This window comes from Polistes fuscatus, unplaced genomic scaffold (assembly GCF_010416935.1).
Source record: "Polistes fuscatus isolate 324 unplaced genomic scaffold, CU_Pfus_HIC Scaffold3, whole genome shotgun sequence".
In the NCBI taxonomy this organism is placed as follows: domain Eukaryota; kingdom Metazoa; phylum Arthropoda; class Insecta; order Hymenoptera; family Vespidae; genus Polistes; species Polistes fuscatus.
The window spans coordinates 5,691,458-5,707,400 of NW_025113107.1; the positions used below are offsets into that span (position 1 = coordinate 5,691,458).

At 31.5% G+C, this 15,943-nt stretch overlaps 1 protein-coding gene and 1 long non-coding RNA gene across 2 annotated transcripts; one reads left to right on the top strand and one right to left on the bottom strand.

Annotated features, from left to right (window-relative positions):
- Positions 1-235: 235 nt before the first annotated feature.
- On the bottom strand, positions 236-4,599 carry LOC122519539 (actin-interacting protein 1). Its single transcript, XM_043639056.1, has 14 exons — positions 4,064-4,599; positions 3,808-3,908; positions 3,380-3,501; positions 3,173-3,263; positions 2,779-2,926; positions 2,531-2,698; positions 2,265-2,433; positions 2,005-2,133; positions 1,816-1,920; positions 1,365-1,682; positions 1,157-1,276; positions 858-1,016; positions 627-777; positions 236-519 (listed from the first exon to the last, which is right to left on the bottom strand). Exons 2-14 carry the CDS (start codon positions 3,821-3,823, stop codon positions 410-412), a joined length of 1,806 nt encoding a protein of 601 aa, XP_043494991.1. The 5' UTR covers positions 3,824-3,908; positions 4,064-4,599; the 3' UTR covers positions 236-409.
- Positions 4,600-5,230: 631 nt separating this feature from the next.
- On the top strand, positions 5,231-15,088 carry LOC122519540. The gene is made up of 4 exons (XR_006304312.1): positions 5,231-5,354; positions 9,119-9,270; positions 9,537-9,861; positions 14,840-15,088. It is a non-coding gene; the product is annotated as an uncharacterized LOC122519540 (long non-coding RNA).
- Positions 15,089-15,943: the final 855 nt, after the last annotated feature.

The window sequence follows — 15,943 nt, forward strand, 5'->3', positions numbered from 1 at the left end:
CAAACTTGTATAGAAATTGTACAAAGCTTATTATAACAAAACGTTTACATTCAGGCACATAATAGAAAATCATTGAGAGATAATAATATATAATATTTTTAGGTATATATTATCAATGATAGTTGTAAGAAAAGAAGAAAATTTTTTTCATAATATAATACTTGTATAAGGATTTTTTCAAGAATATATAAATGAAGATTAATTATTTCGCTAAATAAAAATAAATCGTATAATATATATTCATTTCCCGCGTTGTATTGTATACCAAGAATCGTATTTAAAAATAATATACAATATGTTCAAAGCGACTAAATTAAATAAATAAAATACATCCAAAGCTCAACTTTCTCAAAAAAGAGTTGTATAATATTTTTTTGTTTTATTTTGTTTTTTCCTCTTTAAAAGATATTTAAATTTTCTCTATACGCCATATTTTAGTATTACAGTCTTGACCGACTGATACCAAGGTCTCTTCGTCTAACCAAACTAAACGCGTTATTTGACTTTGCGGATGAGCATCTGAAACGTAATAAGTTTGTTAATTACTTTTCTTCAATTTAAAAGCAGATGGCATCTAAATGGCATACAATCGTTGGACGATCTTAATTATATAAAAAAAGATTTACTTTTAATAATTGTATGCTTGGCTGGATTGGATACGCTCCAAATAATAATCGTAGTATCTAAACTTCCACTAGCAACCATTTCCGAATCGCGCGACCAAGCAACACAATTAACTCTTGCATTGTGAAAACCCCATTCTCTGTTGTGAGCGGGCTATAAAAATAATACGATGGCAAATAAACAAATATTTCGTGACATAAATATATCTCTAACGAAATGTGTGTATAATGCACCTTATATTCTGGAACAGCATAAAGAACAACTTTTCGATTAGCGTCACAGGCTACTAAATACTTATTGTCAGGACTGTATGCAACATCGGTAACTGGGCCTAAATGTACTACTTCAGTCTTTTGTGTTAACGTTGTTCCTACTAATTCATAAATATAAACCTGTAAATCGATTCATAATAAATTATATAACTTATCCGCGTATATCTATATTATCAAAGATTTGGTCATGCATTGTTAAGTAACTATTTTTATATTTAAATACATACATATGTATATATGTATGTATGTTTAGAACTAACTTTATTGTCTGTTGCCGATCCTACAGCTACATTCGCATTATCTTGATTAATTGACACACACGATGGTTCATATTCGGTTGGTATGCTTGATACTTTTCGGCCTTCTTGCGTAACTATTATCTTAAAATAAAATATTCATATTTTTCAAATATTTAAGGATTAGAAATATAATTAAAAATAAATATTACATAATATTTGTTTTAATTACCTGTTTTACAGAAGCGACAATAACTTTATCTTCGAAAACGTCCAAGCCTCGTGGTTGAGAATCTAATTTGATAGAGTTATCCGAATACGCACAGTTTTCTATGTCTACAGACCTTAAAGTATCATCGATGCCAGCAGTGTATAAAATATTTTTCGTAGCTTTCATTCCATTTATTTGATTTCCATGACCATTTCCTCGTACACGATCATTTTCTCCGGTTTCTGCGTTCCAACTAGTTATATAACCATCGTGAGACCCCGTGTAAATGTTCGATCTGTCAGGACTTAGCGTTAAAACGGTAATTGGCTTGTTGTGACCCTAAAAGAAAACATTAATTCGCTATATATACACGTATATGTATATATAACTTGAAAATAATTTATAAAAAGATAGAAGATGTGTATGTGTAATATGTACATAGTATTAATTTAATGAAGTAGTGTATAAATACCTTTATTATTCTTATAGGCTTCGAAGGATTATTGACGTCCAAGTAATTGATAAATCCACTGAGAGAAACAGTTAATAAGTAATCGCCTTGCCATAAACAACTAACCTGTAAAAACAGATTTTATAAAAAAATCTTCATCTTATTTTTTATTAATTTTTCGTCTCGACATCGTTATTAGCATGTACAAACTTGTTGATCATCGACCGTAGTTCCCATATTGAATTCACTAATTAATGATCGAGTTTCTACATCCCACAATCTACACGTTTTATCTCCCGACGCAGTTAGTAATTGAGTACCATCTGGTTTCCAGCCGACCTGAAAATATGTAACTGTATTAATTATTGCTAATTTAATTTATTGTGTTGTATTCATATATTTGTATGAATGAATGAGAAAGAAAATAATATATGTATGTATATATATATATATATATATATGTTCTGTACCCCGTAAACACCACCTTGATGTGCAGGAGAGCCAACTTCACCAACAAGATTAGATGTCGTTCCATCATAAATAAATACTTTTCCATTAAAGCCAGCGGATGCAAATAAATTTCCATTTGGGGAATAACGTACGGCTTGCACAAAACTAGAGTGATCTTGTTTTGTCATTCTAAATAAATAAAAAAATATTAATATAAATAAGGAAGTGCTACATATCTTTCATATATAAAATATATTTATAAATAATTTGTATAAATTTCACATACTTGAATTTAAATGGTGGGCCTTCAAAAATAGCAATGGTATTATCTTCGCTACCTGTAATCAATCTAAATGGTCTCGTTGGTCTGAAGTCACACGAGTTTATTGATTTACTTTGACCGGATATTTCGCCCACGGATGTACCAGTGTCTGCCATAAATACGTGTCCAAATCTGTGTAACGTTGTATACACAGATTTAAAATTATTATACTAATTTAATAATATATTAAGATATAGAGTCCGTGTACTTGCCTCTCTCTTCCTTCACCGACCACAACCATGCGTTGACTATCAGGTGACCAAGCGATATCTTTGATTGGTCCGCCGATTGGATGAAATTCATTTTTTAAAATATGTTCTTTATTCACTGTGTCCCAAATACGTACTTTCCCAGATTGATCTATAAATATTAATTGTGTAATATTTTCATTAATATTTGTTAAACATTAACCATTTAAGACCCAAGCAGTATGATTGTATTGTTCAGATTTCTTGTTGAAAAGTATCATGTTATAGAAATTGTGAAATTGACATATTCTCATCTTGGCATTTGTTAGCATGATTTTTCTAAAGACCCAAGGACTTAAACAGTTAATAATCTTTTTTTTTAATGTCAAGAATATATAAGTCTTAAATAAATATTTACCACCCGATGCTATATAAAAACCACTTGGAGAATATTTGGCAAGGTTAACGGGACAAGAATGTTCTGTATAAATATCAGCGATTGCTGGATTCTAATAATACAGATAAACACACATGCGCAGGATCATGAAAAAAATAAAAAATATATTAATATTTTTTAAACATAGAAAAGGACGGTAGAAAAATTAATAGAATAAATTTAACTTACATCAATATTTCTAATAATGACGCTATTACCATTAGTATATAAGAAATTTTTTCCTTTTGGATCTCCACCTAATACAAGAGGATGTCCTCTTTGTGTCTTAGGCAATGCGGCCAATATATATTCTATAATTTAAATACAAAATATTAATTAAATATTTAAAAAATCTAATTAAACGTAAAAGAATAGTGTAAAGTAAATGGAATAAAAGGAAGTATGATTTAATATTTATCTTATCAAAATGATTTGGGTAACATAACACTACATTCGTATGATATTTTTTTAAAAATTTAATTCAACTGAAAGTGCATACACACACACATACACACACATACATATAAATATTTAATATTTAAAAAGAAATTTTATTTAATTTTATTATTAATAATACATATGTGTATGCATAGTTAAAAAAAATGAATGAATCTTACTTGTTTCATATGACATTTCTATATCACTTCAATCTTTTCCTTCCTGGTGTTTTGACCTTTAAATAGTCTTAGACATCGACTAAATTCGGATCTGTCGTTTCCTATTAATAACGAATCATGTTCAATGACTCTTACCACTTGTTGTATTTTTATATTTCTACACTACGTGTACATTCGCACGTACACGGATTTAAAAGAAAAAAAAAGGCTACATTCTAAAGATAGAAAAGTGTTATTGGTAACAGAGTAGTAGTACCTGTTGTGCGTGTTTTCCACAAACACTTATTCTTTTCGTTTCGGTACTTGAAAGCTTTTGGTGTATCAAAAGATATGGTGGTATACAAAGATATCTTTTCCACGCAGATGTCTCTCACAACACCGCACAAATATGTGTGTACGTGTATGTACCTTGGGTAATGGTACTTTTGCTAGAGATATATATATGTATATTTTTTTCAAACTAAATTAAATACCAAGCCTTTCTTCGATGTAATATTCACCCGGTGTATATTAAATTCTCTGCTTGTATTAAGTCAGTGAGAAAGTTTTATTTAAATAGCACAGTGGCTGCTAGAGTTCCTCGAATATGACAAACCAAACGCATATATATCTCGAGAACAAACGAGCACGTGCACTCGGCACCACACTTGGCGACAGATTCCAGCGAACTCGTCGACCACCTCCAACTCCCAACCAGCTTTCCATCGCATCAACACTAACACATACCCATAACTCCCTCTCACATATACAATTGTTCCCGCCCTTCGCCTTATTTGGACGAAGCGTCAACGCTACCGGTTCTCCTCATCATTCGCTTAAAGCCACATTTTCATGCAACTTCAATCTTATTCATTTACGCCAATTATCAAACTCCTACATCGGCTTTATCAATAATCCGAAATACCGGTTTTGACCAATGGTGATTTATCTTCACTGGAAATTTATTCTTGATAAGAATATGTTATCGATATTTGCGTCATTTATTTGATTTTATTTTGTATCGTTCAGTAATTTTGATATGATAACAGAAAAATATATAAGTTTATTTTGGTAAATATTTTTTTTGAGGAATTATAAAAAAGTTTATTTTATTAATAGTTTTTTATTTTACCCCTACTTTATCCATTGTGCAATGCTCTATTTCTATTTGTTATATTCCAGGGAAAATTGTACAGATGGCGCCTCGTGTTTAGACCTATGCAATTTCAAAAATTTAAACAGAAATGCACATTATTTACGCATTTTTATTTATAGATCAAGATCTATAAAATATATTTATTGATTATACTTTTAATCAACTCTAAGGTATATATTTAATATTATCTTTAATTTATTATTTGATCCATAAGAAAAAGAAGAAGATAGTATTTGAAGAAACGCTATACCTAACCAACGATTACATTTTTTATAGGATTAACCAGAGATTTGCAAGTAAAAATCCGACAGTTTTCTTTTTAAAAATTAAATGGTGGAAGTTCTAAGCAGTTAGTATAATATTTCTGTTCGATTATTGACACGACTGGTGATATAATCATTGATGAATCATGGTAATGTATCATATTAATCTGACGTTTATCTGATAACGATAATGAAAGATTATTTTCTATTATTACGCACTTAACCTGTTAACCGGGGAAGACGAGTTAAATTCTCACGAAGATTTCATTTCTCACCTGACAAAAGAATAAATAAATCATACGTTTCTCACTGTAATTAAAGTCAATATTATATGTCCTAGTTTTTTTTTTATTTTACGATTCATTTAAATTATCCAAAGTTTCTTGCCTTCTTTCAAAACCATTTTATTTTACATAAAAATTTATTTCTACGTTTTACGATTCATTAATTAATCCAAAGTATCTCATCTTCATCCAAACCACATTATTTCGATTAAAAAATAAATTTAACCGAACGCAAATTTTTTTCTGGTTTACAGGCTACAATTCTTAAATCCCTATAATTATGCTCTAAGATTGGAGTAATAAAATTATAATAGTTCGTAGAGAAGAAAAAAGGGTAAAAAGGTGAGAGAAAGAGAGATGTTACCATCGAGCGTACAATTACGTTGGAAAGGATAACAAACGAACCGACAAAGAGCCTCGTAGGCACGAAGAAACGAGCAAGCTTAGTTTTCTAGGACGGTTGACAGGTCGTTGAAAATAAATCAATTTATAGTTTTCATTGCTAAGTTGCGAGCCACATTATTACGTGACCCGTTCCTTCTCCACGTGGCTGTTTTAACGGAGCAGTGGCGGCTCGTCTCTTTGCCTCTTCTCTCTCTCTCTCTCTCTCTCAGTGTGTTTGCACAATAGGGCAAAAGAGAAAGAGAGGCGGTGAAATAATAGCAGGGTCATTCAGCGCCAGCGAAAAGGATCGCCTAAACGTTTTAGATCCTTTCGCGAAATCCCACAAAGATTCGCTCGCTGATAAAGATCCTTTCAAAAAGGTTCTACTAAATATGTGTCTATGCATAAGTGCATGCATAAGTGTATATGTGTATGGATGTCGAGTTGCCGCTGGCACGTTTTAAGGCCAACCTGCGCACTTTAAACCGTTGATACAAAAAAAGAAAAAAAAAGAAAAGAAACAGAAAAAACAAATTTCATCTTTCACGTATTTCCACTTGAACTGTTCAATATTCTATCTATTCTCGATCCCTGCTAACAAAATGATTTCTTAACATTATATAGTTTCTCTATCTTATAACACGGTTCATTTGTACCGTGTTTTATTATCGAAAATAAAATTTCTCTCTAATACGAATCAGATAGTATTTAAAGATTGTGAATGTTTGTTAAATCGTGGTACAGAAAATTTGTTTATAAAGAATATTGTTAGAATATGTCTAAAATGAATCTAAATAAAAAGTAAACGATAATAGGAAAACTATATATTATATTACATCAAACAATAGGGTTGCTTATATCATCTGGAAGTTAGAATAAAATGGTAGGAAGATTTCAAAAATCAATTCTTCTTTTTTATGATTCTATAAATCCTGCCTTACATAAATAAATATAAACAATAAGATAAGGATGAAATCGTATTTCTCGTTCTCTCACTCTCTCTCTCTCTCTCCTTCTCTTTGAAAAGCTTCGAGAGAAAGCGGTAGTTGATATATTGGGGTAAGAAATTTGTGTGGCAGTCGTATACTCGAATTACTCGTGACCGAGCTCGTTCGAACGATGAAGATAAAGCTGGGCGCGCACAGAACGGTGATGCAGCTGAATCCAAGCGTCTCCTTTCGATCTCATAAAATTGATTGAAAAAAAGCATTCGCTTGAGACTATAGTGCAGAAGAAAGCCTCGGAGCAATGGCGCAAAGGAAGTAGAAGAAGAAGGATCGTGCATCAACCTTCTCGCGATGTCTTCTACGCGATCTGGCATAATGGTACCAGTGAAAGTAACCGATGTAAATTTTGGTCTCTTCCCTTTTTTATTCTATATAGAATATTTTTTTTTCCCCATAAAACTTGGGATTATTGCATCGTCGTGTTGAATTTATAACTTTGCCATATATAATTAACGTTTATTGTATTACTTTCTTCATTTTATTCTCAATCATGGACATGGGTTGATGATATTGAAAAGACTTCAGCCTAAAAGAAACAATTTTTGGTGTCTCTTTCTTTCTCGGACAAATATTTATTTTTCAAAGTAGACTCAAAACTTTTCGAACCGTCCTCGTATTTCTCGATTATTATTTTTGTCGCGATAATAATATTAATTATAATATAATTAATGTAAGATAGATATTTCAAAGAGTTACGCAGTTGATTTATTTTTCTCTCTCTCTCTTTCCTTTAATTAATTTCGATGTAAATAGAAACGTTAATACTTGCGAAGTTAATCTTCCGACAAATATATTCTAAGAGAAAAAGGAATAATTCGCAACGACTCATTAGAGAAGATACTTGAACGAGAAAGAAAATGAGAAAAAAGAGAAAGAAAAAGATAGAAAAACGTGATCAATGCTCTTCCTGGAACGTCTTTCGATGAATGACGATAAAAAAGCGATCTTGAAAGTTACGATTTATCGAGAAACGCGTCTAGCATCCTTTGTTCGAAAGTATTCTCTCGTAATATCAGAAGAATTCTCTAAAAACTCGAAGGGGGGAGGTTGCAAAGGTGGCTGGAAAGGGGGTTCGAATGAGGGGAGGAAGAGAACACGTTCGTTTCGCTACGCGTTCATCCACGCTCTTTCGAGTTTCGATCGTGTAGATGATAGACGAAGACTATGTACGTTGTTGGTAACAGATGGTCCAACGAGTACGTGGTTTCTTCCTTTATGCGCATCACTTACGCCCACACGATACGAGAAAAGACAATCTTTTCTCTCTTTCTCTCTTTCTTTACCATGTTCCTAGTCCAAGTATGTATATAAGTAGAGATATATACAGGGTGGGTTACAAATTTTCAGATGATTACATAAATCAATGACTCTTTTTTCCAGTTAATTGTTCAGATTTATTTGTAAGCTAATTTTGTATTTGTCGTATTGCAAGACCTTACGTTTAAGAACCTGTTTACATTTGGAAGGTAAAATTTGTTGAAAAAGAATTAATCGATTTTTGAAAAATTGTTTGTTAATTTTTGGTTTACCTTGAAATTTTTGTTCACCCTGTATATAAACCGAACGTATGTATGCACTTATCTGTCTACTTGGATTCTCGAGAACGCGTCGCGTAATTACACGGATTATAATGATTTCGCTCGGTACAGGAAAAGTTTGCATTATCAGGAAAGGAAAGTGATCGTTACCGGGCGAAAAAGGTCGTTGAAAATTCGCGAGCCAATGTCATAATGCACCAAACATTACCACGGAGAGTTATGTAACTAATCCAATCTTCTCTTCATTCGCTTATTTAATTAAGGAGAGTTTTTTTCTAAGTATATCTCGTTATTTTGTACTACGCGGAATTTGAATTCTCTTTAAACTTTACGATCTCTTACGACTGTTAGGTTCTATTATTTTTAAAATTTTCGAAACTTCCTCATGTTGGAATACGTTTATTTCATATATTCGTGTACTCTAATTTATTTTATGGTACTTAAATTATTTCATTTATTTCATACGTTTAAATTATTTCCTCTATTTTTCTCTTAATGAATTTTAAAGGACGTCTGTTCATTAAAATTTGATGAATTAAATTTACACTAATGAAAATGAATTTAATATTTAAATTATATTTTAGAATGAAGAAGAGAATTACCTTGAATTAACTTTCTCTCGTAGTTTTTAATTTTCTACAAAATGATTACTTCATTAAGGAAAATATTAGATATATAAATAATTTCGTTATTTTTCCAGTTATTTAAGATACAAGCAAATACAAGTTTCTTGTATTTGTAATGTGGACGTTCGTTGCATACGAAGTTGAAATTACGACGGACCGTCTGGCGATCGACGAAGAAAGTTCTTAATCGTTGCTCCGTGTCACCGTAGTACACAACAGTTAAAAGGTACATACAGAGTATTCGATAAATATAGTCAAAGAATTGAAATATTTAAGTCAATAATATTATCAAAATTAAGATGAATTATGACGTACAATTATTTTATCGATAATATTCTACGATTATTCATAATTAATAAATAAATATTACAGGCAAAATTCAACTTGATCATTTTTACGCAAATTAAATATTTTAAGAAATATATGTAATCGTTATATCTTTTTTTTTAAACTAGTAAGTTATTATAAATGAAAAATATTTGTTACTTTTAGATCACCTCGTACGAAGCTAAACGCCGACGTATCGCGTATAGATCGGTAATTTCCGAAGATTTTATTCGAAACCCTAAGTATGCTGCTCCTAGTGCGAAGACAACGTAATGGTAAACAATTCTAAAGATAATTCCGTCTTCCAATTTTTTCTCTCGTGTTGCTACGCGAGAAAGTATCGTGTCTTCGACAAAAATATAAGGGAAGTGTCGAAGAGGAGAAAAGGAAGAAAGAAGAAGAGATAATTGAAGAGAGAGAAAGAGAGAGAGTGAAGGAGAGGTAGTAGGAGGAGAAGAGGATTACGTTCTTTTCAAAGACGATTTTCCTGGTAAGTAAATAGATTGGTAGTATATGATGAGATGGTGTCATCATAGATTGATCGATTGATCGATCGACGTGTCCTCATCGACAAATTTTCATTATTATCGATATAGGAATGACGAAATTTCTACTCAACGTTCGACGATTTTTATCGCCCAGTTTGGCGGCAAATCGATTTTCGTGAAAGCTAACGCGAATAAAATCATTTCGTCAGTCGCAAATTCGCCTAACCTAACAACAAAAGAATGGAAAATGAAAACTATCCTGCGAATGAGAGAGGGTGAAATGTCGTTGAGGGAAAATTACGCGCGTTAAGCCGATCCTAGTTGGTAAATAAACTTGATGGTATATCGAGAAGAAATATTCTTCCTTCTCTTTCTTTCTTTCTTACTTTTGCTTAGTGCAATATCGATTTTTCTATTCCTAGGCGATTGGGGTTATCGTTCGTCGATGAAACACGACCTTATGTGATGGAACGATTCTAATCATTTTTTATTTTCTTTTTTTGACATTTCTCAACTAACGCAATTTCTAATACCTCGTGGCAAATCTTCTTTAAAATTTATATTCATATAAGCTACTTAATTTGATTTACAAAATTGACATAATTTCTATTTTATCGTGATTATAATTCGTTAATCCGCGAATTAAACTTTACAGTAATATTCGGATACGTCGACGCAAACTTTTATCAATTAATGCGAGTTTGTTGTAAGAAAATAAATTTGATAATTTATTAAACAAAAAATTACGATTTGTTAATATACGAATTTATTTTTATTGAAATATTTCAGATAATTTGATGAAAATTTCTTACAATTATACGAATTTATTAAACAAAAATAAATTAAGTAATTAATTAATTTTATATGACATTCTCTCTCTCTCTCTTACTTGTTACTTTTTCAAATATTTCTCATACTTTGATAGAATCCTTGTCAAAATTGTTTTAACTCATCAGATTCGAGACACGTCTTGAAGCATTTAATAAATAGCCACAAAATTCTCGACAAAATCGGAACATGCTCCTTTTCGTAAGTTTAGGAAGTTCGACTGAAGTATCTCCCACGAGGCAGAGAAAAACTTTTAGCTTTCGGGTTTACCCGAAACTGGGAAAAAGATTTTCGTAAGTTTGTGTAAGTAGTACTTGATTACGTTTTCCCTTACTTTCTCTCTTTTCCTCTCTGTCGTATCAGAGAAAGAAAAAAAGAAGAAAGAAAGAGAAAAAGAATTAGAAAAAGGAAACAATGAATCCATGTCCTAATGTTCTAGCTTTCGGTGAAAGAGTAAGAGAGAGGGATGTAACTCTGACGAAGCATTTCCCATGAAAACGATAGTGTCGGTCACGTTGACACACGCTCAAACTTTTCTCTCTCTCTCTCTCTTTATTTTACGAACGGACATGGACGCATCTGCGAGTTTGCGTAAACGCAATATTGCGTCATTGTAATGAGGCTCCTAGGAAGAAGAAGATGAAGATGAAGAAGAAGAAGAGAAGAAGAAGAAGAAGAAGAGTCGGGGGATGCGCAACCGTAATAATAGCAGTTGCTAATAGTTATGAGAGAATAATCATGCACGCAACAGCGAATGAGAGATCTATGAGCACATGTGTGCGCGAGTATGCATGTGTATAGGTACATACATCGTTTTTATAATTGTGTGTTGATGATGGTGGTAGTGGTGGTTGGATGGTTTGTTACTTGCTTGCTTACTTGGTTGGTTAGTTGGTTGGATCGCCCTGATGCGATCGAGCCATCTTGAAAGACTCCGTCTAAGAAAAGATCGCGATAATCTAATGGCAATCTAACGGTTCCGTCGCTTTCTTAACGATCAAGAGAAGCACGAGCATGGATCAGAAGATGCTCTGTAACGATTGTAATCTGCTTTTATTTAATTGCCACCGTCGCGATTCGCTTTTATCCTATCGGATTAATTATATGTTTCTCTTCTATTTTCTTTCCTCTTTTATTTTCTTTTCTTCTCTACCTTCTATGTTTATTGTACTTATGTTCTTTACTTAATGGCCAAGTAGCTTTTCGTCGATTTCCACATTTTATTAGATCTATATTTAGATAATAAATTCGACCTTCCTCTTGTAATATTAGATTGCATCGTTTACAATTAATGTGTTGTTTGAAATTTTGTTAATTGATTCACAGTTTTGATAAATAGAGAAAGAGAGAGAGAGGGAGACATATGTTTTTGTAAAAATGACGATTAAAATTTTCATTTAAAATGATATTAATTGAAAATCAAAAAACAAACGAATACGTATCAATCTTCGATTTCAACATCGAAACGCATCGCGTTATTTTTCATCGTAATAAAAAAAAAAAAAATAAAAAATAAACAAACGCGTCGATTAATCTTCGATTTCGAAATCGAAGTGACGTATCCTTTCTCTCCGCATTAGTTCAAAATGTAATTTAAAATTAGCTTAATTGAAATATGGAAGTAAAAAAAGAAAACAAACGAGTGATAAATTAATCTTCGATTTAAAAATCGAAACGCACGCTACAAGCGTATCCCATTTTCAATATAATTATTTTGAATTCGATTTGCTACTTAAAACTTCTATTTATTGTTAATCATTTTTCATATAATTTCGAGGATTTCTATTTTATGCTATCATCTTTTATACGATCCTGGATAAAGAATTAAAACGCGTAGAGGTAACAAAAGCCCCCATTCGTGTTTTATTTCTTCTTGCATAACTACGTAATACACACACACCACACACCACACACAAATACAAATATACATATGTGCATAGCTTTTTATGCAACATCGAACATACTAACCGCTAATGCTCATCTCTGACTGACTGAGTCATCGAACCGATTATATCAACGTTAGTATCGATTACTCCTCTTTCAGAATTGTTTCTTCTTCTTCTTTTTCTTTTTCTCATTGAAATCATTCCTTTCTTTTTCTTTTTAAACACCATGATCCTCCATCCATCTCTTTGTATTTCTTCTGGTATATCGTTCTCGCATCATCCTCGAGCATAGTCGAGTGCTCGCACGTGCTTTTTAACGTTTATGCAGGACGATCTTCCGTCTTACCTTTTTATCCTTTTGTTATAAATATACAAGTACTTATTTTCTCTCGCATATCTACTACTTTCTCATATTCTAGTTCGTAAATAAGAAAATACAAAGAAAATAAAGAGACAGATAATGCAATAAAGCAGAGAGAGAGAGAAAGAGTGAGCGAGTGAAAATAGAAACGAAGTAAAGTTCGTTATTTACCAGTTCTTTTTGCAATCTAGATCATTTCACCATTAACGCCCTTTTTATAGGGTTTTCTCTTTTCTTTTATTTTCTTCTTAATTTTTTTTTTTATTTTAAGAGCGAATTAAATAATGAAACGAGGAAAGAGTAATGTTTCAATCGAGAGAAAAGCAAATAAAGAAGATCTTTTACTATTTACTATCATTATTCACTATCATTATTTTTATTTTCGTATTTTTATTTAATAAAACTTCTACGAACGTATTATCATTTATTTCTTCTTCTTTTTTTGGGCTTGTAATCGGATTTTTTTTATTTAATTTGCTAGTGAATACGATTGGACGTATTTTGGGGTTTAATAATTTGATCGAATATTAAGGATTCGTTTCCAAAATTCAATTCATCGTGGTACACGTGGCATTGAACGTTTTAACAAATATTTTTATACGATCGAAAGAAGATAGACAATGTTCAAAATAAAAAAAAAAAATACAAAATAAAATAAGAAGAGGATCTATAAGAAAGATCGTGACTTTAACATTAACCTAATTCAATCTAATTTGCATATCGTCGATCTTGAATGATTCCATTCTCGAATTATATCCTTCCATACATTTATCTATCTTTGGAATTTGGCAATCAGACGTTCGAAGTTCTGAGAAAGTGTAGGTGTTTTAAGAGAAAGAGAGAGAGAGAGAGATGTAGAAATGGAATGGGTAAACGATAAACTTAGAAATTGGTCATAAGGCGTGAAAGTTTAACTGCATACAACGCACGTTGAGGATCCATCGATCGACTATCGATGGATCGTTCGATCGGTTGAATCGCATACCTCAAGGTGAATCATTCTTGCAGGTTAATACATTGTGCTTTCTAAATAGCTACCGATTTAGATGACAACGATTAGATAGTTTTACACGAATTAAAGATTCTTACGAACGTTCAACGAGTTCTCGATCATTGGTATTCCTTCGACAAAAAAATTACATACTTCGTTTTATCGATACTTACGAAATTTTTTCGAGGTTCTTTTTTCTTTTTTAAAAAGAAAAATAATTATGAAAGTGAACCGAATACAATTTTTTGTTGCTAAATGTAATATTATTTTTATGTTGGTTAATTTAAAAAATGTAGATCAAAGGAACAACATTTTCATCGAGGTTTCTTTTATAATTGTTGAGACGCAAATGATTATAATGAATTAAATTATTAAAAAAAATATATATATAGTTCTATTACTTTGCAATAATTATTATTTATAAATTTAAATGAATTCAGAATTTGATTATTTTTTAATTTCTATATAAAATAAGGATCATTAAGTAATTGGCAATGGCACCCTTTTATAGGATCGATAATAAGGGTCTTGGTAATTGGATCAATGTTAAGAGATAGGAAGATAGAAAAGAAAATGAATGTGTAGGATCGAATGACCATGACGGTTTCATAGTTGATCTTTATAGGGGGAGGAGGAGGATAATTAATGATCCAGTCAATAGATCGTTATGATCTTTCCTTGAACGTCAAAAAATAATATGAATCTTAACGAACATTTACTTCGTCCTTCTTATATGTTTCATGGATAGAAATACACACATATACATACATACATATCTACGAATATACTAAATGCACACACACACATACACATCCTCATATTAACGTAAGTCTAAGTATTGGTATATAAGTATATACGTTTATCTCACCTTTGACGCATCTTCTACGATCTCTCTAACGAGAATTTAATTCCAGGGGATGTGCACGACGAAGAAGAAGAAGAAGAAGAAGTTGCGATGTTGAACTCCGCGACTAAGTATAATTGATCGATCGAATAAATGCCCATTAGTTGGAGCTTCAGTCCGAACGATCGAATCCACTAGATTCCTTCCTAAATCATCGAGAACGGATTTTAGTTGAGCAATAATGTTGACTGACGTGTTACGATACTAATCGTAATTCTAAGTGGTTGAAAGAAAAAAATAAGAAAGAAAAAAAAACAAAGAGGAAAAAAAATATTTGCATCTTTGTAAGGATATATGGTCCTTTATCCGAGTTTCGAAATATTCACTTAATGATTTTCGAAGATGATTTGAACTCATCGATGATCGTTCGCCTAAATTATTTCAAGTGAAATTTTGTTTTTTGATTGACATTATAATTAATCAGTATTTTAGTGTTTAATCTAGAAAATGAAATATATGTGTGTGTTAGGTTTATTAATTATATTGAACAAAAATATTTAAATAATTATTGAACATTTATATGTTTGTTCATTTTATATTGGAAATAGAGACAAGTATTTTTAAGTTTCAATTTGGAAACATTTATTTGAGGATTTAAACAATCATGTAAAATATAAATTACTTTTTTTCTTTTACACAGTTACGTTGTGAACTTCGTAATACGAGCTATTCTATTCTCGAACTTTCTATAGCTTTTCTTAGCATGGATGTTATTGAATGAAATGAAATGAAATGGTTTTTTTTTTTTTCATCAAGATGATCATTTTTTCATCAAGAAAAATCAAGGTAAATTTAGCGGATAAAAAAATGAGAAATTCTGAGAATAACAAAGATCTCGTCGTAACAATAATTATTATTAATAGATATCTATGCCAAGATTAGTGCATGTAAAGTAAGATTGACATTTTCAATGCGACTACGCCTCAATTTCATTGGCTCGAGTGATATTTATTTCCTTGATCTTTCAACACGACCACGATCACACCAACAACGACGACGAAGAGGAGGATGATCGGTGATGATGATCATCAATATAAACGCCGCATATAAACGATGAATGACGATGATGAAGGAGAAAAAAGAAGTAGAAGAAGAAGAAGGTGAAGAGAACGGT

Coding starts and splice junctions, on each gene's coding strand:
- LOC122519539 (XM_043639056.1), bottom strand. Junction 2,699..2,778: donor GTCGGTGAAGGAAGAGAGAG/GCAAGTACACGG, acceptor AACGTTACACAG/ATTTGGACACGTATTTATGG. Junction 778..857: donor ATGCTGTTCCAGAATATAAG/GTGCATTATACA, acceptor TTATTTTTATAG/CCCGCTCACAACAGAGAATG.